Here is a 24021-nt window from a genome sequence, read left to right on the forward strand (position 1 = left end):
CAGAATCATTCATAGTTGATTTTAACAGAGTGTTATTGGGTACAGTGTTTTCCTAGTTCTGTTTACTTGACTGGCATCAATTCATATAAGTCTTTTCAGGTTTTTCTGGAAAGTTTTGCCTACTCATTTATTATGGCACAATAATATTCAGTTACATTCATATACTATAACTTATTCAGCCATTCCCCAATAGATGGGCATCCACTCAATTGCCACTACAAAAAAAGGCTGCTATAAACATTTTTGCATATGCAGGTCTTTTCTTTTTTGTTATCTCTTTGGGATACAGACTCTGTAGAGATGCCACTGAATCAAAGGATATGCACAATTTATACCTTTGTCCTTTGGGTATAATTCCAAATTGTTCTCTAGAATGGTTAGATTAGTTCACAATTCTACCAACAATGCATTAATGTCCCAGTTTTCCTACATCTTATCCAACATTTCCTTTTCTGTCATATTAGCCAGTCTGATAGGTGTGAGGTGATGCCTGAGAGGTATTTTAATTTGCATTTCTGTAATTAGTAGTGACTTAGATTGTTTTTTCATATCTATAAGGATAGTTTCTTCACCTGAAAATTGCCTGTTCATATGCTTTGACCATTTATCAATTGGAATGACTTGAATCCTTATAAATTTTACTCAGTTCCCTATATATTTGAGAAATGAGGCTTTTATCTGAAACATTGGCTCTAAAAATTATTTCCCATCTTTCCATTTTCCTTCTCATCTTGGTTGCATTGGTTTTGTTTGTGCAAAAAACTTTTTAAATTTATATAATAAAAATCATCCTTTTTTAAAAAAAATTCATACTGTTTGTCTCTTGTTTGTCATAAATTCATCCCTTCTCCATAGATATGGCAAGTAAACTGTTCCTTGCTCTCCTAATTTACTTACAGTATCACACTTTTATGTCTAAATCATGTATTCATTTTGACTTTTTTGTGGTATATGGTGTGAGATGTTGATCTTTGCCTAGTTTTTGCCATGCTATTTTCCATTTTTCTCTGGAAACAGTTTTTATGAAATGGTGAGTTCTTATCCCAGAAGCTTGACTCCTTGGGTTTCTCAAACAGTATAGATTACTGTATGTATATACTTCTGTGTCTTTGTAGCTTATCTATTCTACTGATCTGCCACTGTATTTTTTTTTTTTTTATCCAGTACCAAATGGTTTTGATGATTGCTACTTTATAATATAGGTTCAGATCTGGTATTGCTAGGCCACCTTCTTTTCCATTTATTCCCTTGATAGTTTTGTCCTTTTTGTTCTTCTAGATGAAGTTTGTTATTTTTTCTAGCTCTGTAAAATTAAAATAAATATTTTGGTAGTTTGATTGGCATGGCGCTGAATAATTAATCTAGGTAGAATTGTCAATTATTAGCTCAGCTTACACATGAGCAATTGATATTTTTCCAGTTGTTTAGATCTAACTTTATTTGTGTGAAAAGTATTTTGTAATTGTGTTCATGTAGTTCCTGGGTTTGTCTTGGCAAATAGACTCCCAAATATTTTATATTGTTTACAGTTATTTCCAATGGAATGTCTTGTTCTGTTTCATGCTGCAAAGCTTTGTTGATAATATGTAAAAGTGTTGATGATTATTTATAAGGGTTTATTTTATATCCTGCAATTTTACTAAGATTGTTAATTATTTCAAGTAGTTTTTAGTTGATTCTGTAGGAATGTGTAGTATATCGTCATGTCATCTGCAAAGAGTGATAATTATCTATTCTAATTCCTTCAATTTCTTTTTCTTCTGTTATTGCTAAAGTTAAGATTTTTAGTACTATGTGAATAATAGTTGTAATAATGGGTTTCCTTGCTTCATCCTTGATCTTATTGGGAAGGCTTCTAGCTTATTCCCATTATATATAATGCTTGTTTATGGTTTTAGATAGGTGTGTATATATATATATATATATATATATATTTTTTTTTTTTTTTTTTTTTTTTTTTTTTTAAATTTTTTTTTTTGGGCTGAGGCAATTGGGGTTAAGTGACTTGCCAGGGTCACACAGTCAGGAAGTGTTAGAGATCTGAGGTCACATTTGAACTCGGGTCATTCTGATTTCAGGGCTGGTGCTCTATCCACTACAGCAACTAGCTGCCTCTAGATAGATATAATTTTAAGGAAAGCTCCCTTTATTCTTAGGTTCACTAGTATTTTTAATAGGAATGGATGCTTTTTTTTTTTTTTTTCAAAAGGTTTTTCTGCATCTACTGAGAAACATGATTTCTGTTGGTTATTGATATAGTCAATAGTTTTGATAGTTTTGCTAATACTGAACAAAGCTCACATTACTGGCATAAATCCTAACAAAATTATTCTATTGATAAATTGTTGTAATCATATCAAAGTCAATTTTTACCCATAACTTCCAAGTATAGTCCTTTTAATTGCTGTAATAGAGATACAGTACTTAAGAATTAAAAATATCATCTTAAGAAGTAGGAATATAAACAGTTCAGCCTAATTGAATACTAATTTTTTTTCTTTCCTGTATATATCTGTTATGCTTATGTTCAGTCTTATATTTGAAGATCAGATTTTCTGTTCAGCTCTTGTTTACTCATCGGGAAAATTTGAAAATCCCCTATTTCATATCAGTTTTTCTGGATTGCTGATTCTTACTTGTAATCCAAGCTTCTTTGCTTTCTGGTATATCATTTCCAGCCTTTTAATCTTTTAATATAATAGCTGCTATGTCTTGTGTAATCTTGACTTTGGCTACTTTGTATTTGAATTATTTCTTTCTGGCTGCTTGTAGCATTTTCTCCTTAACCTGATTGTTCTGGAATTTGACTACAACAATCCTTAAAATTTTCACTTCCAGGAAGTGATTCTCTCAATGACTATTTTACTTTCTGGTTCTAGAATATCAATGTTTTCCTTGATAATTTATTGAAAGATGGTGTCCTGGCTCTTGTTTGATCATGGCTTTCTGCCAGTTCAGTAATTCTTAAATTATCCCTTCCAGATCTGTTTTGCAGGTCAGTTACTTCCAATGAGGAATTTTACATTTTTTAATTCTTTTGATTTTGTGTGACTAATTCTTGATGTCTCATAATCAGTAACTTCCCCTGGCCCAATTTTAATTGTTAAGGAAATATTTTCTTCAGTTTCTCTTTTGTACCTCCTTTTCCAGTTGGGCAGTTCTACTTTTAAAAAAGTTTTTTTCCCCCGGTGGCTTTACTACTACTACTACTACTACTACTACTACTACTACTACTACTACTACTACTACTACTACTACTATTATTATTTTGCATTTAGGAAATTCTGTTTTTTGAAGAATTGCTTTCTTCAGGAAATTTCTGTGCTTCCTTATCCAAGCTGTTGACTCTTTTTAATTATTCCCCCCCCCCCCACCTTTCTTACTAGATTTAAAAAATATATTTTGAGCTCTTTCAAGGGGATTTTTGGGGCCAAAGACCAATTCTTATTCCTCTTTGAAATGTAGGTATTTTCACATTGCCATCTTGTTTTGCTTGTTTTAATGTGATCAGGGTTTTTTGCTCATTTTTGTTCTTGGAGTGCTAGAGGCATAGTCCTAGGGCTTTATACTAAGTACCAGGGATCTGATCACTGGCTTTCTGGGCCACTACATTTGGACCCGGCAGCTTTCTCATTGTGCTAGGCTGGCCTGGCTTAGTCATGCCTGTTGTGCCCTAGGTTCTGGTTTGCCTCTTGTGCTGGGGCTGGAGGTCTTACATCTAGCTGCCTTTGCCATTAACTTGGGGCCTTGGTTGCCTGAGTACCATTTGTGCTGAGCTGGGCTATACTCTCCTTTTACCCAAATGAGACAGACCTTTCCTAAAGACCTCTTTTCTCCCCTTACTAAAAATAAAAACCTTTTTAATTGTATTGGGCTGGACAATTGTTTCACTTATTCTTTTTGTGGATTCTTATGCTCTAAAATTCTTTAAGAAGCTTGAATTAATAACACTGTTCTGAAAGGAAACTGGGGAGATCTTAGGTAACTTCCTGGTTTTTCATTGGTCTCTTGCTCTGCTGAGTGTTGGTTGCCGGTTACTAGGGAGTTTTTGGGCACCATTTGAGTACAGATGTAGCTTAGCTGGTTTTGCTTTTAAAGACAAGACATCTTTTGTAACTAAAGGAGAGTTTCTTGTAGTGACTAAAGTAAATGAAAGGAGGGAAGACTTTGGGGTTAAAGATAATCCTGGTCCTTATCCTGTCCGTTACTGTTCTGTAAAAATGTAATTGGATTTTAAAAAGTTCTGTCATAAAAAGAAATTACTAATGTTCAATATTATATGTCTTTTAAAAATATATATCAGATTTATAATAGCACTAGTGATGCTAAAAGTTTAAATCACCAAATTATCTTGAAAAACAGAGCTTAAAGAATAAAGAGCTTGTTAGTTTGTTCACAGAAGCTATTCAATAAATGATTGCTGAATGAATGAACAAAGCATCAGATGTATTAACTTATACAAACTTGAAAAGTAAATTGAATTGGTAGAAAGCCATATTTACACACTAAAGATGTGGTATGCAGGCTTAAGAACTGGAAAAGAAATCTCCATGCATGCTTTAATCAAGAGTTGGGTACTTGTTTGAAAAATTAACTCTCAACCTCTTCTGGTCGTTTCTCTTCCATCCCCAAATTTCATAATTACAGTACCAAAATAAATGAATGTGGGATACACATTGGTGGCTTAGTTGTTTTATCTTCCTTAACTCTTTCTTAAAACAAACAGAATCATCGTTTCCTCTCAAAAAAACCAACATGAAGTCAATTTTGACCTTAAACCATAATTATTTGATGTTGGGAATTTATGTATTTAAAATTGCATGTCTCATATGCCTATATACATATACTTATTTATAAATATATATAACAAGTGTATTAAATTTTCATGTAAATAATTATTAATCTTTTGGTCTGTCTTGCAAATGGTTGGAGAAGATTATTTTGCCAAAGAAGGGCAGTTTCGATTTGGCTTGCTGTTAATAGTTAACACTAAAATAATTGGTGTTTTCTTGATTTCTTTTATCTTTTTTCTCTTTACAGATAGTAGGGAAAAACCCTTTTGTTTCATTTCTTTTGCTTATTATTTTTGAGATTTTTGTGTACAATGGGCATAGCATAAGATTTGCCTTTTAATGATGGTTTTCTGTTAAACTTTCCACAAATTAGGTTTTTTAACAGATAATTAAAAAGAAAATATTATTGGTTATTTTTGTCTTTCCATGGAAACATTCTGATTTATTAAATATAATATTTAAAATTTTTGTTAAGTGTGAAAAATGGAAGTGAAAACATATATATGCTTTTGGCAAAAATAAAACAGCACCTTCATGATGCTGAATTTGCACTCGAAGTACCTAAAATGTTAAAAAGGTGACACAATTATTGAGAATTATTTACAGTTCAATAAATTGTATTATACTTTGCATGCTCTCCTTTTTATTTTGATAACCCAGTGACAGAAAAAAGGTGGTTAGCACTACAGTCTGAAGGTCTTCCTTTATTGCCTATTGAGCAAAATCTGCTGAGACAATGCTGAAATTGCTTCATGTTGGTAGATAAATAAGGATTGTGCTTGAAGATGATATTTGTGTTTCTTTAAGTATATGACATGATGTCTGTTCATAATATCCCAGGCAAAGACAAGAAAGGAAGTTGTAGTCTCTCTCGGGTGGACAGCACTACTTGCCTTTTTCCTGTTGAAGAAAAAGCTGTTGAATATTACTTTGCTTCTGATGCAAGGTGAGCTTCCACTATTGTTTCAAAAAAACATTTTTTTTTAAATGGTTTAATGTCTTAGCAAAGTCATATCCTTTGTGGTAAGTATAATCTGACCTTGATCCTCTTTTTTCTTTCCATTTTTTTTTTTTTCCTTTTGGTAATCTCATCTTGTACCTCTATGTTTAATTATCATATTTTTACTGATAACCCAACCTCCACATCTCTGTATACAGATTCCCAGTCTTGATGAGATTTTAGTTCCAAATCTCTAAATGTTTACTGGATATTTAGTCTCATCTCAAAATATATACAAAAGAGATAAATCTGGATTTCCTCCTAAGTACTTTTATTGGGTTAATAGCACAACCATTTTCCTGATCACTAGGAAGCAATAACTAGTATATCTCCTTTTCTAATTATAGATATCCTGGTAATGTCTTTCATACCATTTCTTACATACAGGTTTTTGTTGGTTATGTGTTATAATAGAGCTTGCATACACTCACATACTACTTGGTTATTGGGCTGTTTATAATAATTTTTAAAAGATTCTCTTTCTATAATTTGTAGGCATATAGCATCTAGGAGATTATTAAAGTTGAAAGAAGGAGCTTTTTTAGCAATAAGCAATTTGAAACATTTATAACACTGCATAATTATATAAATATAATCCAGCGTATGCTCCTCTTCATCCTTAAGATCACTTTGGGGCATACTACATTGTCCGTCTTTGGTATTTGTCTAAGATGGATTTATTAATGAGCCAGTTTGTTTAGTTGTCCAGCCTGGTTGTTTGTTATGAATGGTTTCACCAATCTCTTTCACATTGCTCTGACTGTTATAGAGAAGATCTAGTTATCTTTGAAGTTTGATGTAATTAGTACAGTATCTTTTTTGAATAAGAAGTATTAGAGAATCTTACCTCTATAGGAAATCCTTTATTTATATATTTTTTTGAACTCGGGATATTAAAAAAATTTTTTTTAAATTAGGTGAATATATTACTCTGTTTAGCATTTTAATGTTATTTTCTCGTGGATTGTTTATATTGTCCTCTGTGTCTCATCTGTCATACTCATGTGATTTTAATGTGTATGTGTGTAAAACAGTTTGTTTCTCCTTCTCGGTAACATTTTTTCCATTATGAGTCAAATACTTTCGCAAAATCAATAATTGTTTAATAGATTAGGATCTTACATTTGTCCTACCATTTATTCTACTACTTCTGGAATTGTGAAGATGTGGTGTACTATAGAAAATTGTGAAAGCCTTATTGCTTTAATTTTTAGGAAGATTTTATAGAGATGAAAAAGAAGCATATTGAACAGTAATTTCTGATGTCTTTTTGATTGGGGGGGCACTATGATTTTTCCCCCCTTTTCTTTGAAATCATTCCTTTTGAAGATTTTTTGAGAATTGTTCCCTGAATATCTTTAAAATTTGATCTCCTGTAGTATAACTTTCTTCTGGATGGGCAGTTGATTTTCTCAACTTCATTATAAGTTTCCATTACCATTTCTCACATAGTACATTGGTACAAAATGTAAAGGCTAAATTTGATGGTTTTATTATCAGAATATGTCACTAGAAAAGTGGCAGTAGACCTTTTTGTTTCATATTTGTAGTATAAAGAGCGTGAGATTACTTACCAATATAAAAATTGAAAGAAACCTAAAAGACTTCTAGGATAATCTGGATTTGAACTACAAATTTATATATTTTTTATTATTTATATTATTACTTTGAGAAATAAGACATAATCTCAAAATTTAAACAATTTGAAGGGAAATGGAATTTTCTATTAGATCCTGACAGCATTTTATATGTTATTGATGCTCATTTGATATTTATTGAGTGAATAATTAGCTTCTTCAGATAGAAAGCAGGGTGAGGTCTGATGGAGGTTTTTTGTTTCCTGATGGAGGGCTTACTGATTGTATAGTTAATCTTTCTGTCCCAATTCCTTAAATTTTTCTAGTGCTGTCATAGAACATACCAACCGTGTGATCTTTCTTGAAGATGATGATGTGGCAGCTGTGGTGGATGGCCGTCTTTCTATTCATCGAATTAAACGTACTGCAGGAGATCACCCTGGCCGAGCTGTACAGACATTACAGATGGAACTACAGCAGATCATGAAGGGTAAGGTGTTTAGTTTCATTTTTTTTTTCCTTAGGGAAAGGTAAAGACATTTCCTAAGTGCCTATAGTCAGTCCCCAGTTTATCAGTAGGTTATATTGCATGAGCACGTTTATAAATCATTTGATATGGGTGGAAATTCATTTTGGCATTGAAATAATGTTTTACAGTATAGTTAGATTTACTGGGAATAGAAATATTTATTTAATTTGAATAGATTCATCCTGATGTATTATGTCATATAACTTCATATTTGTATTTCATTGCATTAGAAACCAACAACTAGTTATAGTATTCTTTCTGTAGGAAAATGTGTTCCTGTTTTGATGACAGAAATTACAGAATCATATTTTTTGTGTGTGTTGAAAGAGATTTCAGCAGTTATCTAGTCGAGGCCATATACAAAAAGATTCCACTTATATTTGAGTACCTCCACCTTCCATCTCTTGAAGTACTTTTAGATCTTTTCCACTTTTGGATAGTTCCTTTAAGTTTTTCTTGACATGAAACTTTATTTGCTAATGTGCAACTTCCTCCCATTTTACTCTAGATTGGTTCCCTGCAGGTGAGCAGAATAATTCCATTTCTTTTTCCACAATGATGATAGCTCTTCAGATTCTTGAGAATTGTCAGGTCCTACCTGAATATTTTTTCCTCCAGTCTAAAAATACCCAGCTTCTTCAGTTTGATATGTCATGGTCTGAAGTCCCTTCACCATCTTGGTTCCTCATTCTTGGAATATCAAGTTTATCAAGTCACTTTAAACTATGGTACCCAGAAATGAACACAGTACTTCAGAAATAGGTCTGAAAAGGGCAAAAAGTACAGCAGGACTATTGCTTTGCTGCTTAAAGGAAACTATAGTGTTTTTAATGAAGTCCAAGATCATTTCTTTTTTCCACTGTTGCATTATACTGCTGATTTGCTTTGAAATTGCAGTCCATTGTAATCCTCAGATCCTCACCATAACAACTTCTGTATAGTTATGCTTCCCCTATTTAATACATGTAAAAATGATTGGATTTTCATATTGCTTATTTGCAGAGGCATGCATTTTTTTTGAAATGGCAAATAACTCTCTTCTTTGTTATATCTTTTAATGAAAATAATTTATCCTGTACCCCATTTGTTCATTTTTCTTCCAGAATTTTTACAAGAAAATTGTGCTAATTCTTTAGGTCCTTACAATTGAATATTTTGCCCCATTGTTACTCTCTTGCTTACTTCCTATACTTTAGAAACTTTAAATTTTGGGAATGATTTTCAAAAATGCAACTAAAATCTAGTTCCTTTAATATAATAATGAAATATTGTTTGAAACTTTCTACTTTTTTCTTTACTTAATGTATTGATTTTCAGATTGTCCTCATGTTATAATTTGCTTTGCTTATAGGCAACTTCAGTTCATTTATGCAGAAGGAAATATTTGAGCAGCCTGAATCTGTTGTTAACACAATGAGAGGAAGAGTCAACTTTGATGATTTTACTGGTAATTAAATGTATATTTCTTTATTAATTTAAAGGTACCTTAACTATTGTGAAGATGCAAATAGGTATTATAAAATCCAGTCGACTTTGTTTATTTTCATAATAGGTATACAATGAAGTACAAACATATTTTTTGGAAAAAATTGTTAAAAAACCCCTCTGCTCACAAGAAATTTATTATCAGAACTTAAATACATGTTTTATTCACTTCTTGAAATACAAAGAGTGGAGAGTGATACGCTTTGAAACTTGATTAAAGCAATTTTAAGGCAAATAAAAAGAAATATAATTCCAGAATATGTATCTAGCTTATGAAATTCATTAAAGGAGTGGAGTGATACAGGTAGAAGATAAAAATAAATATTTTTTATTATCATTATAGCTTTTTATTTGTAAAACTTATGCATGGGCAATTTTTCAACACTGACCCTTGCAAAACCTTCTGTTCCAGCTTTTCCCCTCCTTCCCCCCATCCCGTCCAGGTAGTCCAATACATGTTAAGTATATTAAAGTATATGTTAAATCCTATATATGTATACATATTTATACAGTTATCTTGCTATGCAAGAAAATCGGATCTAGAAAAAAAGAAAAAAAAATCTGAAAAGGAAAACAAAAATGCAAGTAATCAATAACGGAAAGAGCGGAAATGCTATGTTGTGGTCTACCCTCATTTCCCATAGTTCTCTCTTGGGGTGTAGTTGATTCTCTTCATTACTGAACAATTGGAATTGGTTTGAATCATTGCATGATACAAATAAATATAAAAAAGATTTTGGGAAATTTGGTAGCACCATAAATGATTATTAAGAGTTGGGATATGGGGCAGCTAGGTGGAGCAGTGGACAAAGCACCAGCCCTGAAGTCAGGAAGACCCGAGTTCAAATGTGATCCCAGGCACTTAATACTTCCTAGCTATGACTCTGGAAAAGTCACTTAATTCCAATTGCCTCAGGGGAAAAAAAAAAGAGTAGGGATATTCTTAAATTTTTAAGGATCATATGGACGATTAGGATTTTATATCCTATAGCACTTCCTTTATGGAATAGAATGGTAACAATGCTAGACAGAATGAACCAGTAGTCTGATTGTTGCAGTCATTTTGATTTTTTTTTTTTTTTTTTTTTTTTTTTTTTTGGTCTTAACTCCTCATCTGGCTTGTAAAGTCTTAAGAGATCAGGACCATAACTTGTATTCTTTGGTATTCTTTTCATTGCCCAGCATAAACCAGGTTCTTATTATTTGTGAATGAACCAATTGGCAGGAGTGTTAAGAGAGAAGGGATATGAATGAAAATGATGAGGGAGCAAATGAGGGATACTTTCCTCAAGGGAACTAAGGTAGCAGACTGAGCTAAGTCTGGAGAATAAGAAACCTGAATTGGCAGTAGATAGTGGTGTGTACAAAGGCAAATAAGGAGAAGCAAAACTATTTTCAGAAAGTGGTAGTTTTACATTAACTTTTATAGAGCAGAACTCTTCTGTGTCTACCTAATTTCAAAGATGTTTTCTTTGATAATGGAAATCTTCATTCAGATGTCAATAGTCAAATAAATTAAATCATTTACAGAGGAAAATAACTCCTGTGTGCTAGAATAGTCCTTCTCAAACTTTTAAAATCATAGCACGGTATTTTTTTCCCTGGGAAATCACCACACACAGAAATTTAATTTGGCAAAAACTAAGGGTTTCAAGTGCTTCTAGATCCATAATGAAAACCTTGGGATTCTTCTGCCTCTCAGTCCCTATCCCCATCCCTTTATCCTTTTCTCTGTACTTAGTCCTGTTGTGAGGAGGCTATAGACTGTAGTTGAGAGCCGAGTAAGGTGCTGAGGACTTAAACTGATGGAGGAATGGAGAGGAGTTTGTGTGGTATTGGCACCTCTGAGAAATACTAGACTAGCAGCTGTGATTAAAAAAAGATAAAGCAGATACGTTTCTTATTTTCAAGAATTGTATCTATTTCATTGATTTTTCTTTTCTTTTCCAAACTAGAACACAATGGCTTTGAATAAAGAAAATGCAAGATGCTATTGATTTATTTTATTTTATTTTATTATTTTTAAAAACTTTGAACTTATTTTTTCTTTTTGTGTTTTTCCCCTTTTGTTCTGATTTTTCTTTTACAACATGATGGTAATGAAAATTTATTTAAAACGATTGTACATGTGTAACCTATAAGATTGCTTACAGTCTTAGGAAGAAGGAAAATAAGGAAGGGAGAAAAAAAATTGAAGCTCAAAATCTAATAAAAATGAAAGCTGAAAATGATCTTTACATGAAATAGGAAAAAATAAAATATTGTGAAGTGAAAAAAAGAATTTTGAATTTATGCACCAAATGAAATGAATATTTCCCCGTACAAAGTAAGATAGAAGAGGAGATTGTATCTGAAACTGAATTTCTATGTGTGCATATTTCATAGATTCAGCATGTAACTTTCAGTTATTCACTTCTTGCTTGTCTGTGTTTCTTGCTTCCAGTTGTATTCTCTGCATTAAAAAAATGCTTCAGTGACCTTTCATATTTTAGGGCACCTTAATTGCTATATTCCTTTCTCTTTTACCCTCCTTTGCACTGAAGAAAAACAAAAGAAAAATGTAACATAATAAATCTGTACTTGTGTTTGAAAATTTGATTCACTTTCATCTTGAGTCTTTTATTATTACTCTGTCATGAGGTATCTAGCAGATTTCATCAGTGCTCTAGAATTGTGCTTTGCCTTTGAACTGATCAGAGTTCTTATATTTCTCAGAATATTTTTCTTTAAAATATTATATCAGTTCTTGTCCTGCTTCAGCTAAGTGCTATTATTCTTGAGGTGGAAAGGGAATCAGTGAATACTTTGGAGTAGGAGAATCTGGTCGTAACCTTAAAAGATGGAACCATAGAGATAAAGATATATGCATATAGAACAGTGAGAGCAAAGGCAGGGGCCAGGGATTGGACTGGTAGAATGGTTAATAGTTTTGCTTGTGATTTAGTGTGAAAGGGAACAGTACAGAGTAAATCTGAAAAGTTAAGCTGTAGTCAAATTATGTAGATTTTTGAAACAAAGGAACATCATTGGGTTTGACCACAGACCTGTATTTAAGGTTTTTGGGTATTGGTATAACATGATCAGATCTATGCAGTTTATATGGCAGCAGTATTGAAGGTATCTTGTATGAAGGAGAGATTTGGATTAGGATTTGATCCTTTTAGTTAGTTCAGTTAGTAAGGCCTGTAATATTGGGGGTGAAGGAAAAGTGGGAATGAGAATGGAAATGATGGATTTTGTAGAAGTGAAATTAATAATATTTAATACTAATAATACTGTTTGAGCATAATTGGGGAAAATAGCAGTATCATGACCCTTAGAAGTAAAGTGCGTATGAGCTTGTTTCTCTTGAGAATAATGAACTGCATGCATGTTTTTGATACTTCCTAAAATTTGGTTTGTAATTCTCAAGAATTCTGAAAATATTTCCTTGATATATTAATAATTAAAATTTTATTTCAGCATAAAGACTATTTTATATTTACTTGAAAAATCTTGATAGAAAAAATTATTTTGCTTTAGAAAAGTGCTTTAGAAAAAGACTTTTTAAAAAGTCTTCATTGTTATTGGCAATATAAATTTTTGAAATGCTATTAAATGTGACACTTTAAAAAATGTAACTAAATCTTTATTTCAGTAAATTTGGGAGGTTTGAAAGATCACATCAAAGAAATCCAGAGATGTCGACGTTTGATCCTTATTGCATGTGGAACAAGTTATCATGCTGGAGTTGCAGTAAGTGGTTTCTTGGAATTTCAATTGTATTTAACTTTATTGTATATTCTGAATTCCTCTGATATTAACCGTTAATATAACTTTGCTAAAAGGTAATATTATTTTTCTCATTTAAAAATTTTTTAATTTTTAAAAAATACTTTCCTCATTTTTGTTTCAAAAGTAAAATTTGACTTAGAAATTTAAAAGCTGCTTCAAGATGTTGCAATGATATAAATAACTTAGTCCAGAAAAAAACTAACTTAAAAGCACTTACAGAGTAGTAGATTCTGTAATGTTGGCTTCATTAAGGGCAGAAAAGTAAAATCTCTGTTGCTGTAGGAAAAAAATCCTTATTTTCTCTTTATCCTTGCTTTCTTTTGAGAATCAAAGAAACTCCAGCAAATTTGCTTCATGGAAAAGCTTTTTATGTCTAAAAAATATCCTGATTTTACTAAGACCTTTTTTTGCCATGTTTATGTTAATACTAGTCTCACAACAATGATGACTTTATTTTTAGTGTGGAACCACTAAACTAAAAGGGTATTTTTGGTCCAAAAGTAGCAATTAGATTTTAACTAGTGTCTTACAGTGTTAATATTTTTATTAATGTTTCTGTTAAATAATTGGCTTAGGGGAGTTGATAAAAATTGTATATGAGTTCATTAGTGGTTTTTCAAAAGTAATCCTATTCATTGTGACTTTTTAAAAAGATTGTTTTGATAAGAGTTGATCAGGTAGGTGGTTCATAGATTTTTTTTCTCCCTATCAAAATAATGTGAAAACTTAAAAAAGTATGAGAAGGTGTGATCTAGTTTTTTCCCTCTGGCTGGAGATTGTATTCAGACCATTCTAGAAGGAGCAGCTGCTCCAATGCTGCCTATGATTTTATTGCTTTGGGGGGAGAAAACATAATATTCCATTTGTAATATAATAGTTTTCCACAAAAGAACAACTTATCCATTAATATAGATCTTTGTTTTGGTAAAGCTATTTTTAAAATGTTAAAATTAATTAACCAATCATGGATTTTCTCTCCCTCATTTATCTGAAAAATGTCTCTAGATTAATATGTCTTCCAAAGAATTAGCATCAATTATTGAGCTTTAGATATTTGAAGGGAAAGCATTATTTTTCATATTTTGCACATGGATACCTTATTTATAAATCACAAAATAACATTGATGCATGTTAAAAATAGGAGGGATCAGAGCAACATTTTTAGATGAAATATTTAAGAACTTTATGGTAATTTTCTCAGAAGGAAAATCCTGTGTTATTTTTATTAAGGTTTTCTGACTTATTATATTCTTATTTACACTGGTAGAATGAAATCATACAAGTATGTCGAGAAGGCAGCAAAACCTTAGATGTGAAACTTTGTGAAGTGTATGTATTAATGGTGAGGCATAGAAAGGGAGGTTAATTTGTTTTATATATTTTTTAACATGCATAGCTTTTTGTAATAAAACAGAACATTGATAAATGTGATAAAAATATGATGAAGTTAAACTAGTTTTCTTTTCTAAATTTTAGATTGTGGGGAGTCTTGAATGCCAGAATATGGAATTTCTATTTTTAATTGTAGGATAATTTTTTTTAAAATAATGTTATCCTATTATAAGAGATTAATTGTAATAATGTTCCATTAAAGAAAGTCAAGATGCTGACTTGAATTTCCCTCACTGGCATACCACTAACCCAAATCATAGTCCCAGATCCTGTTTTCTTTTCCTCTTCTAATAACTCTGTGGATTGACATTAGAATCCTCTATGTACTATAATAACATATCACAAATGCTATACCTGAGGGAAGTGAATGTCCTACAATTGTAAGGGATTTATAGGAAGTGGAAAACTCACTTTTTTGCTTTCATTGTATTTTGGCATATTGTAATTTTTGTATGCAATATGTGGCACCTGATTTACATATCAGAACTATAAAATATTTTTTTCATAGAAGAAATTTAATGGATTTATAGATTACATTATCTGGTTGTAATATAACAGATCCTTATGAAATTGACAAGAAGTTTTTAAAAATTCCTGCAAAAAATCTTTAGATTGAGGATATAACACTAAAAGTTATGGAGCAGATGGAAGCAAGAATGTAGTTGAATTGACACTTCTAATAAAACAGTGATTTATTAGATCAGACAAGAAGTTGGCTAAAAATATTTCAAAATTTCAAAGATAATTATTTGAAATGTGAAATTATGATAATATGAAATCGTGATTCATTGCTTGTTAATAATAAATCTCACTCTAAAATGTATATATTATGCCTTAAAATATTAGGTAATGATAATATGAATTTTTAAATGGAAAAACAATATACATATATCACTTATATTTTTACACTTAAAAAATTACAATTTGGAGGTACATTTTTCTAATCTGTTTAATTTTTTTCCAAATGAAGAATTTTAGTAGGGTTAGAGTCTATTTGTTATGAAGATAAAAAAAATGTAATACTTTCCACTTAGTTTTTCAAGAATAACTACCATAGATGCAAATTTACTAAATGAATTTCAGTAAAAACCTTTTTTACAATTTGTGGATGGTATTGGAAAATGAACATCATGATTTAATAAGTGCAGTTAATTATGCAGTTCTGTTTGGATTTACTTATCATTGTTAGGTCTTTTTTCCCCCAGATTTGGCAGCCTTTAAAATTTCATTATAATTAACTCAGTTTTTGAATCACTTATGAGAAGTATTCATACATATCACTCTGTGAAATAATACTGATGTTAATTTTTAGTGAATAGAAAAGTTTTTTTGTAATATTGATGAAATTAAAAGCTTGTTAAAAATTTCTGCATGTAGTATATATATATATGTATACATACACACTATTGCATTAATATATAATTTATGACCATTTTATCTTGCTTCCTTTGTATGCAGTAACAAATGACTGTTTGATAAATGAGTGATCACAGAAACTAAGGGAAGAAAAAGATTAAGGAAGGTGAAGACTAGGGAAAAAAACCTGATTATTAATAAGATTATTAATAGATTTTCATTGGAGTATGGAATCTGAATTGCACGGGACTGAGGAGTAAGGGAGTACAAAGAAAATAGTACTTTTGAAAAGTTTGGTGGTGAATAGCAGAAAAATAGGGTAATCTTTTGAGAGAGTAGCAGAATTAAATTGTTTTTTTAAGAATAGTGAGATATTATAACCATTTTTATAGGCAGAAGTCAAGGAACTTTTTCATGGAGAAGCAGATCATTAGAGAGCAAGGTCACAGGAGAAGGCTTCATGTGCTGAGACATAGGAAAGAAAAAAATGACTTAGAGCATAGAGAGAATGGAGGACAGGAGATGAGATTTTCTATCAGCTTTAGACCTATTGTCAATAAATTAGAAAATAATAAATCTGCTGAGATTTAGTGGGAAATGTATAAGTTTGGACTTTGAAGAGTAAAGAGAAGATTCATAAATTAATAAATTCCAAATATTTTAAGAGGAAAGAAAGATATTTAAAATACTGAAGGCTATGTGATATCTCTTTTATAGACTCGTCAAGTTCTTGAGGAGTTGACAGAATTGCCTGTTATGGTGGAACTTGCCAGTGACTTTCTGGATAGAAATACTCCAGTTTTTCGAGATGATGTTTGCTTTTTTATCAGTCAGTCAGGTATGTTCATTTAGAGTTTTAATTATATATTTGAATTTTATATTTGACACATATTGGAATAATTTAATATCTTAGTGTCACTTATAATGATTCTAGCATATTTAGATGGCAGAATATAGTAAAAAGTATAATGGTTATTTCTGATGATATTTTGTATAACACCTGATTGATTTTTAAAAATTATAAAAGGAGATAGCCTAAAGAAAGAGCTAAATTTAAGATGATTCAGATGGAAATATAAATTTAAGATGACGGAAGGGAAAAATGAAAACATGATTTATATTAATATTATTTACTCTATAGGAACAATTTATTTTACTATGAATAATAATTTAAGGAATTTAGTTAAAACTTATGAATTAATGCACATAAACCTTTTGTAACTATTGTTGCATTTTCTTTTTTAAACAGGAGAGACAGCAGATACATTAATGGGTCTTAGATATTGTAAAGAGAGAGGAGCCTTAACAGTTGGAATTACAAATACTGTTGGCAGCTCCATATCAAGAGAGACAGATTGTGGAGTTCATATTAATGCCGGCCCAGAGATTGGTGTGGCCAGCACAAAGGTAAATTGAATTGACTCTTTCTCATATGATCAGAATATTTTAAGAATACCACATTTAGGATTTTGATTTTTAGACTTTTAATGTGATTAGTAGATAATATTTGGGCAGCATATATGTCATGGCACATAATATAATCTTAAGAAAATAACAAGGACAAGGAAGTAGATACAATTTAAAGGTTTGGAACTTGAACATGTACATAGTTTAAATTTAATTTTCTTTCTTTTTGTTCCTCACAACTAGTAAGTTTCTTTTATTATTATTATTATTATTATTATTATTATTATTATTATTATAGTTTTTTACTGACAGAACATATGCATGGGTAATTTTTCAACATTGATCCTTGCAATCACTTCTGTTCCAACTTTTCCCTTCCTTCTCTCTACTCCCTCCCCTAGATGGCAGGCAGTCTCATACATGTTAAACATGCTAAAGTATATTTTAAATATAATATGTTTATTATATTTAAAAGATAGCCATTTCCATCAGAATTGATCCTCGTGTAGTATTGTTATTGAAGTGTAAAATGATCTCCTGTTTCTGCTCATTTCACTTAGCTTCAGTTCATGTAAGTCTCTCTAAGCTTCTCTGTATTTATCCTGATGGTCATTTCTTGCAGAATATACATTTAATTTTCAAATTCAATTTAGTAAATATTGTTTTTACTGTTCTTTGTCCTGGAGATACAATATAATACCTGTCCTGAAGTAGTTTACATTCATTTAGGGATCAAGGAGGAAAAAGACATGGACATAGAACTAATATATAAGATTAAAGGAGAGATCCAGACAAAATGTTTAAAAGGAATGTTTAAAAGAGAAAATGTTTTCAGTTGGCTGAATAAGGGAAGGCAGAACAGGAGAGATAGCAACTGAGGCTGAATTTTTTTTTAGTAGCTTTTTGTTTTTCAAAGTACATATAAAGATAGTTTTCAACATTCACCTTTGCAAAACCCTGTGTTTCATCTTTCCTCCCTCTCCTCCCTTCCTTTCCTAGACAGCAAGTAATCCAATACAAGTTAAACATGTACAATTCTGAGTTGAATTTTGAAGAAAAATGAAGATTCTCACATTCTGTTTCAGGAGGGAGTACATTGTGCAAATGTGCAGAGATGTAGGAGATTACATACTGAATTCATGAGGCCACTAGTAAGCCTGTTGAACTGGAATTTAAGAGTGTTTAAGGTAGGAAGAAAGCTAACAGGAAATAAAGCTAGTAATGTAGATAAAGCTAAATTATGGATGGCCATAAATGTCAGATCTAGGAATTTGTATTTTAGTTGCAGTAGAGAGCCTCTGGAAGTTTTGCAGTTGGAAAATTACATAGCTAGATCTGTGTCTTAGTAAGATTGGTTTTGCAACTTTGTGAAGGTTGAATTGGTTGGGAAAGAGACTATAGGGATTGAAGGCAACAAGGGATCCATAGAGGGAATAGGAGGTGATTAAGAACCCAAAATTCAAGAGCTTTTCCAGAGTACAGCTTTCAAGCTGGGCCCTTTAAATTCCAGGGAAGCCTAATTACATATAACACAACCCCATCTTTCTACTCTTTTCACTCTTGTTTACATTTAGAACCATTTCTTAAAGTGGTCCTTCACATGACTCTTTATTGCCTTTACATTTATTTTTTTCATTTTGGAATATAAATTCCTAGACTAAGTGTAGTTTAAAAATAGTGTATGTTGTTACCTCTTCTAATTTGATTTCAGAATTGGTGACCCATACAGTGCTTTTTTAAGTTGTCAGATTGATCTAATGTCTTATCTTTGCTACTTAGAGATTAGGTTCTTCCTGCACTCACTGGTCTATTTTTACAGTACTGGTACTTTCTCTCATGTTCTCCATATTCTTTTCAGTATATTCTCTCTCACATTCCAACTCACTGGTTCCAAAAAGGAAGTTATCTTATTTGTTACTTCAACTTGCCATTTTCAGGCTTTTCCTTTGTTACCCTCGATCAACAACCTCTTCTCATTAATTCTGTTCAAATTTTTTACCCTTTCTAGTGACCATAACCTGCTGGCCTTGAACATTATCCCTTCCTTTGTCAGTGCAGTCATTGTATGGATCATAGTCTTACTTTTTTTGGTGGACAGGTTTTCTTTTTTGAGATTAAGGAGTTAAGGATGAGAAAAATGATTAGCACTCTTAGATTTAACAGAGAAACAAATGAGCCAACAGAAGAATCTATTCCTTTGATATACTTGGCATTAATTAATGTTTTTGATGGGGTTGTGGTATATGTAATTAAGGATTCGTGATCTTAGTTATAAAACCATACCTAATTATTCAGATTTTACAAAACAAAGGATAGTATATTTGGTAACAATGAATGAGCAATAGTAGAATGTTAGGAATGTGTAATAAGATTCAGAGAGACCACAAGGACACTTATCCTTAAAGTTTTAACAAAAAGATAGTTTTGAAGTCAATAAGAACTGTTAGAGATTTTCTTTACTGCCTATGTTCTTTTCCTGTGTATCAGTTTCCTACAAGGCACATTTATTTGTATTGCCTTTTTTTTTTTTTTTTTTTTTTTAATCATGGTAGCATTTTTTTGTTGTTGTTATAGCTTTTTATATACAAGAATATGCATGGGTAATTTTTCAACATTGACCCTTGCAAAAACTTCTTTTTCAACTGTTACCCTCCTTCCTTCCATCTCCTCCCCTAGATGGCAGGTAGTCCCATTCATGTTAAATATGTTAAAATATATGTTAAATAAAATATATGTGTACATATTTATACAATTAACTTGTTGCACAAGGAAAAGCGGATTTAGAAAGAAGGTAAAAATAACCTGAGAAGAAAAAACAAAAATGCAAACAAATAATAACAAAGAGTAGAAATGTTAATGTTGTGGTCCTTACCTATTTCCCAGTGTTTTTCTGGATAGCTGGTTCTGTTTATTATAAATCAATTGGAATTGACTTGGATCCTCTCATTGTTGAAGAGAGCCATGTCCATCAGAATTGATCCTCATATAGTATTGTTGTTGAAGTGTATAATGATCTCCTGTTTCTGCTCATTTCACTCAGCATCAGTTCATGTATGTCTCTCCAAGCCTTTCTGTATTCATCCTACTGGTCATTTCTTACAGAGCAATAATATTCCATAACATTTATATACCACGATTTATTTCAGCCATTCTCCAGTTGATGGGCATTCATTCAATTTCCAGTTTCTAGCCACTACGAAAAGGGCTGCCACAAATATTTTTGCATATACAGGTCCCTTTCCCTTCTTTATGTATTTTCCTTTCTAGTCTGAATTTATTCACTGTGCCGGACAAAACAGAAGCAAAATAAATATTGAGCATCTCTTGTCTCATTTCTCCCCAATTATTATCATCTTAGCCATCACAAGAAGCAGTTTTTCCTTTCTTTTATTCTCATGTTTTCCTCAGCATAGCTAAGTTTTTCTCACTAGCCTCTGCTTCTTCTGAATCTTAGCACTCTGGACATTGTACTTCCTGTATTGTGCTAAATAAAAATAAGACAAGGACAAATTGTCTAGTAGGTATGAGACTTTTTCCTTGATAGATTTAGGCTTTCTGAGACAGAGGACATTCCATATTTCACAGAATGAGAATACAGATAATACATGTAGCAACATAAAAGGAATTATATTACTCATCTTGTAGTATGTATCTCTCTGTGATAGAATTGAGCATTGACTGAGCTTTATTTATCAAACTTATCACCTGCACCTACTTGTTGTTATTCATACAAGGTTGAATGATAGTACCACAAGAATCCTGGAAAAGAATCTCTGGCAAGGTAATGAAGTTCTAGGCTAGAAATCAAACACCTTGTGGGGATAAGTGGTACTTTTATCACTTAAAAAATTTTATTGATATATAATATGTGCCACATACTATATGCTAAGTGCTTTATTATTTCCAGTTGAAGTTTGAGTTATTAGAAGAAAGAGATTACAGAAAGTGGAAAAAAATGATTAATAAAGATGATGTCAAAGAAAAAAAATAGTTGGCTTTATTTTCCCCTGATGATCATGATTTAAGATAGAGGGATCATGAACTTTTAGTCCACTATGAATAACATCCGATGAATATATAGAATATATCTTTCCAGAGTCCTACTTCTATGATAAAGGCAGCTTTAAATTGAAAATATTATAAGAATAATGGTATCTAGATATGGAATTGTTGAATCAATACTATGGAGAACATTAAGTGTGACAAAAAAAAAAAAAGAATAGTATTTGGGATGTTTCCATTCATTTTCAGGAGAAGATAACCAAGGAACACATAACATAATTGATACTTAGGATTGTAGGAGTCTATATAACAGTGTGCAGAGTATGGTCAGTAAACACAAAGACATAAATACATACTCAAGATTATTACCAGGCTAAGTGGATTGGAACACATGACTGAAATATATAGCAACTGAAGCATGTATTTTGAGCAAAAAGTGACTCCTTGTAAGTTATCTGAATAAAGTGCAGTCTTGAGCCTGCTGTACAGGATTCATAAGATGATAACTTTTCTAAACTTTTTATCGAATCCTATATTCATTGAATCATAGTTCTGCCCTGCTGATTTCCAAGACTTTAGAAAAAATGGAATATCGCATGTCTGGATTAGAAACTGCCCCTCTCTCTATCGAAATTTTTTCTGCCATTGAAGACCAGGTTCAGATTATCTCAGCTGGGAGAGATCTCTTCCTTCTTGAATTTTTCTTTTTGAGATATTTGAAACTTTGAAAACTTTTTTTTTCTCAGTTCCTTATCCTAATTTATCTATCTTTCCTGATAATTTGTATCATGTTTTAAGGCTAAATCATGAATTTATCTTTGTTTCCAAACTATAGCATAGAGCCTTGCATGCAATAGATGCTTAATAAATTAGAATAGATACAACTGTGTGACAATAAAGATTTTTGTGGAAATACACAAATCTGAGAAGAGAATCATGATTTTTTTTTTTTTGGTGGAAGATAAAGAAATGAATGAAAAAATTAAGTACTTAATAATAATGATGATAATGACTAACATTTATATAGTGCTTACTATGTGCCGGTCACTGTGCCCAACTGCTTTTACAAATATTATCTCATTTTATCTTAACAACTCTGGGAGATAGGTACTGTTATCCCCATTTTATAGATGAGTAAACTGTGGCAAATAGAGATTAAGTGACTACCTTTCTAGGGTTACACAGCTAGTAAATAACTGGTCAGATTTGAACTTGAGTCTTGACTCTAGGCTCCTTGTGCGACCCAGCCCTTTTTCTTTTTTAAACAAATCATAATATTATAACAAAATTTTTTTTTTTTGTGAATGTTGTAAACATGACTTATGAACTTAGAGAAGTCTATTGAGTTTAATGAAGAAACTGAGGAATATTTTATTGGGGAAAGTGATGAAATTAGCTTTTTTTTTTTTTTTTTTTTTTTTTTTTTTTTTTTAAACAGATTTTAGATGTAGGATTGGAGGGAGTGTTAGAAGGTAGATCTCAGTAAAGAAAAAGCCTGCATCAGATGCATATGAATATAATGCTGCTAAGGTGGGGAAATTGAAATATAGAAAGAAATATCTTGAGTAGGAAGTAGCAACCAAACTCCTTTCCATTTCTGAGTTCATTACTTATTAAAACTTGAATGATCTTATGATCAGTTTAAATAGCTATTTCTTCTTCCTCACAACTTTAAAAAAAAAATTAAATCCTTTGCAAATTGTTAAAATGTGATAGCAAATAATATTTTTTTTTCTATTTTAGGCTTATACAAGCCAATTTGTATCTTTGGTGATGTTTGCCCTTATGATGTGTGATGATAGAATTTCAATGCAAGAAAGACGTAAAGAAATAGTCCTTGGTTTGAAGGGGTTGCCTGGTAGGTTAATGTAAAATACACATATTTTTTTAATCCTTTCATATTTTGTTTTCTAGGATGTAAGTACAGTGAAATGTAGTTTGTTTCTGAGAAATTCTCTTATATACTTTGGAGAGTTAACTTTTAAAACAATACATAAAATTTTGCTGCATAGTGAAAAAAAATCACTTCCTCCCCAGCCCAACCATTAAATGAATAAGAATTGGTATTTTATGTGACTTTCTAATTCTTCCGTGTGCATCTCCCTATGCATTTGCGTGTTGTCCTTTTTTTCTTATAATTGGATGCTTTTTTTTTTTTTTTCTTTAATAGATTTGATAAAGGAAGTGCTAAGCATGGATGATGAAATTCAGAAACTCGCCATAGAACTTTATCATCAAAAATCAGTGTTGATAATGGGACGTGGATATCATTATGCTACATGCTTGGAAGGAGCCCTAGTAAGTAGTCTGCTTAATTTTGAAGTCAATTTGACAATAAATATGTTGAAAATTTGTCAGAGTTCTTATACATCTCTTGGTTTCTCTCAAATACATTAACAAGTGTTTAATGCAGAAATATATTTTGAACAAGAATACATTGTCATAAGATATGACTTTTAAAAAGAGCAAAATGTGAACTCACATATAGAGTACTTTTTCTCTAAAATATACTGAGTTAGAAGACCTGAAGATAATTCATTTTATGGCATCTTGTAGTTTGCAAAGTACTTTGTTTTGAATCAGGGTTCAGCCATTTGTGTAATTCCCATTTACAGAAAAAGAAGCACCGCTAGCTAGTAAATGAGAGATTTGAAGCTTGTCTCTTAGTTCTCATTGTTTCATTGTGGGCCCAAACAATTTAAAATC

The 24021-nt window shown here is 31.4% G+C and overlaps 1 protein-coding gene across 8 annotated transcripts in view; it reads left to right on the forward strand.

The window, feature by feature from the left end:
• GFPT1 (glutamine--fructose-6-phosphate transaminase 1) overlaps positions 1 to 24021 on the forward strand; it is a 57906-nt gene that overhangs the window by 27670 nt on the left and 6215 nt on the right. For all 8 annotated transcript variants that reach the window (XM_074287141.1, XM_074287142.1, XM_074287143.1 and 5 more), the window contains 8 exons: positions 5634 to 5739; positions 7697 to 7860; positions 9251 to 9346; positions 13022 to 13119; positions 16624 to 16744; positions 17156 to 17313; positions 23059 to 23173; positions 23486 to 23613. In XM_074287141.1, the coding sequence (XP_074143242.1) occupies positions 5634 to 5739; positions 7697 to 7860; positions 9251 to 9346; positions 13022 to 13119; positions 16624 to 16744; positions 17156 to 17313; positions 23059 to 23173; positions 23486 to 23613 (986 nt within the window). The remainder of the gene's footprint in view (positions 1 to 5633; positions 5740 to 7696; positions 7861 to 9250; positions 9347 to 13021; positions 13120 to 16623; positions 16745 to 17155; positions 17314 to 23058; positions 23174 to 23485; positions 23614 to 24021) is intronic.

This window comes from Sminthopsis crassicaudata, chromosome 2 (assembly GCF_048593235.1).
Source record: "Sminthopsis crassicaudata isolate SCR6 chromosome 2, ASM4859323v1, whole genome shotgun sequence".
Lineage (NCBI taxonomy): Eukaryota > Metazoa > Chordata > Mammalia > Dasyuromorphia > Dasyuridae > Sminthopsis > Sminthopsis crassicaudata.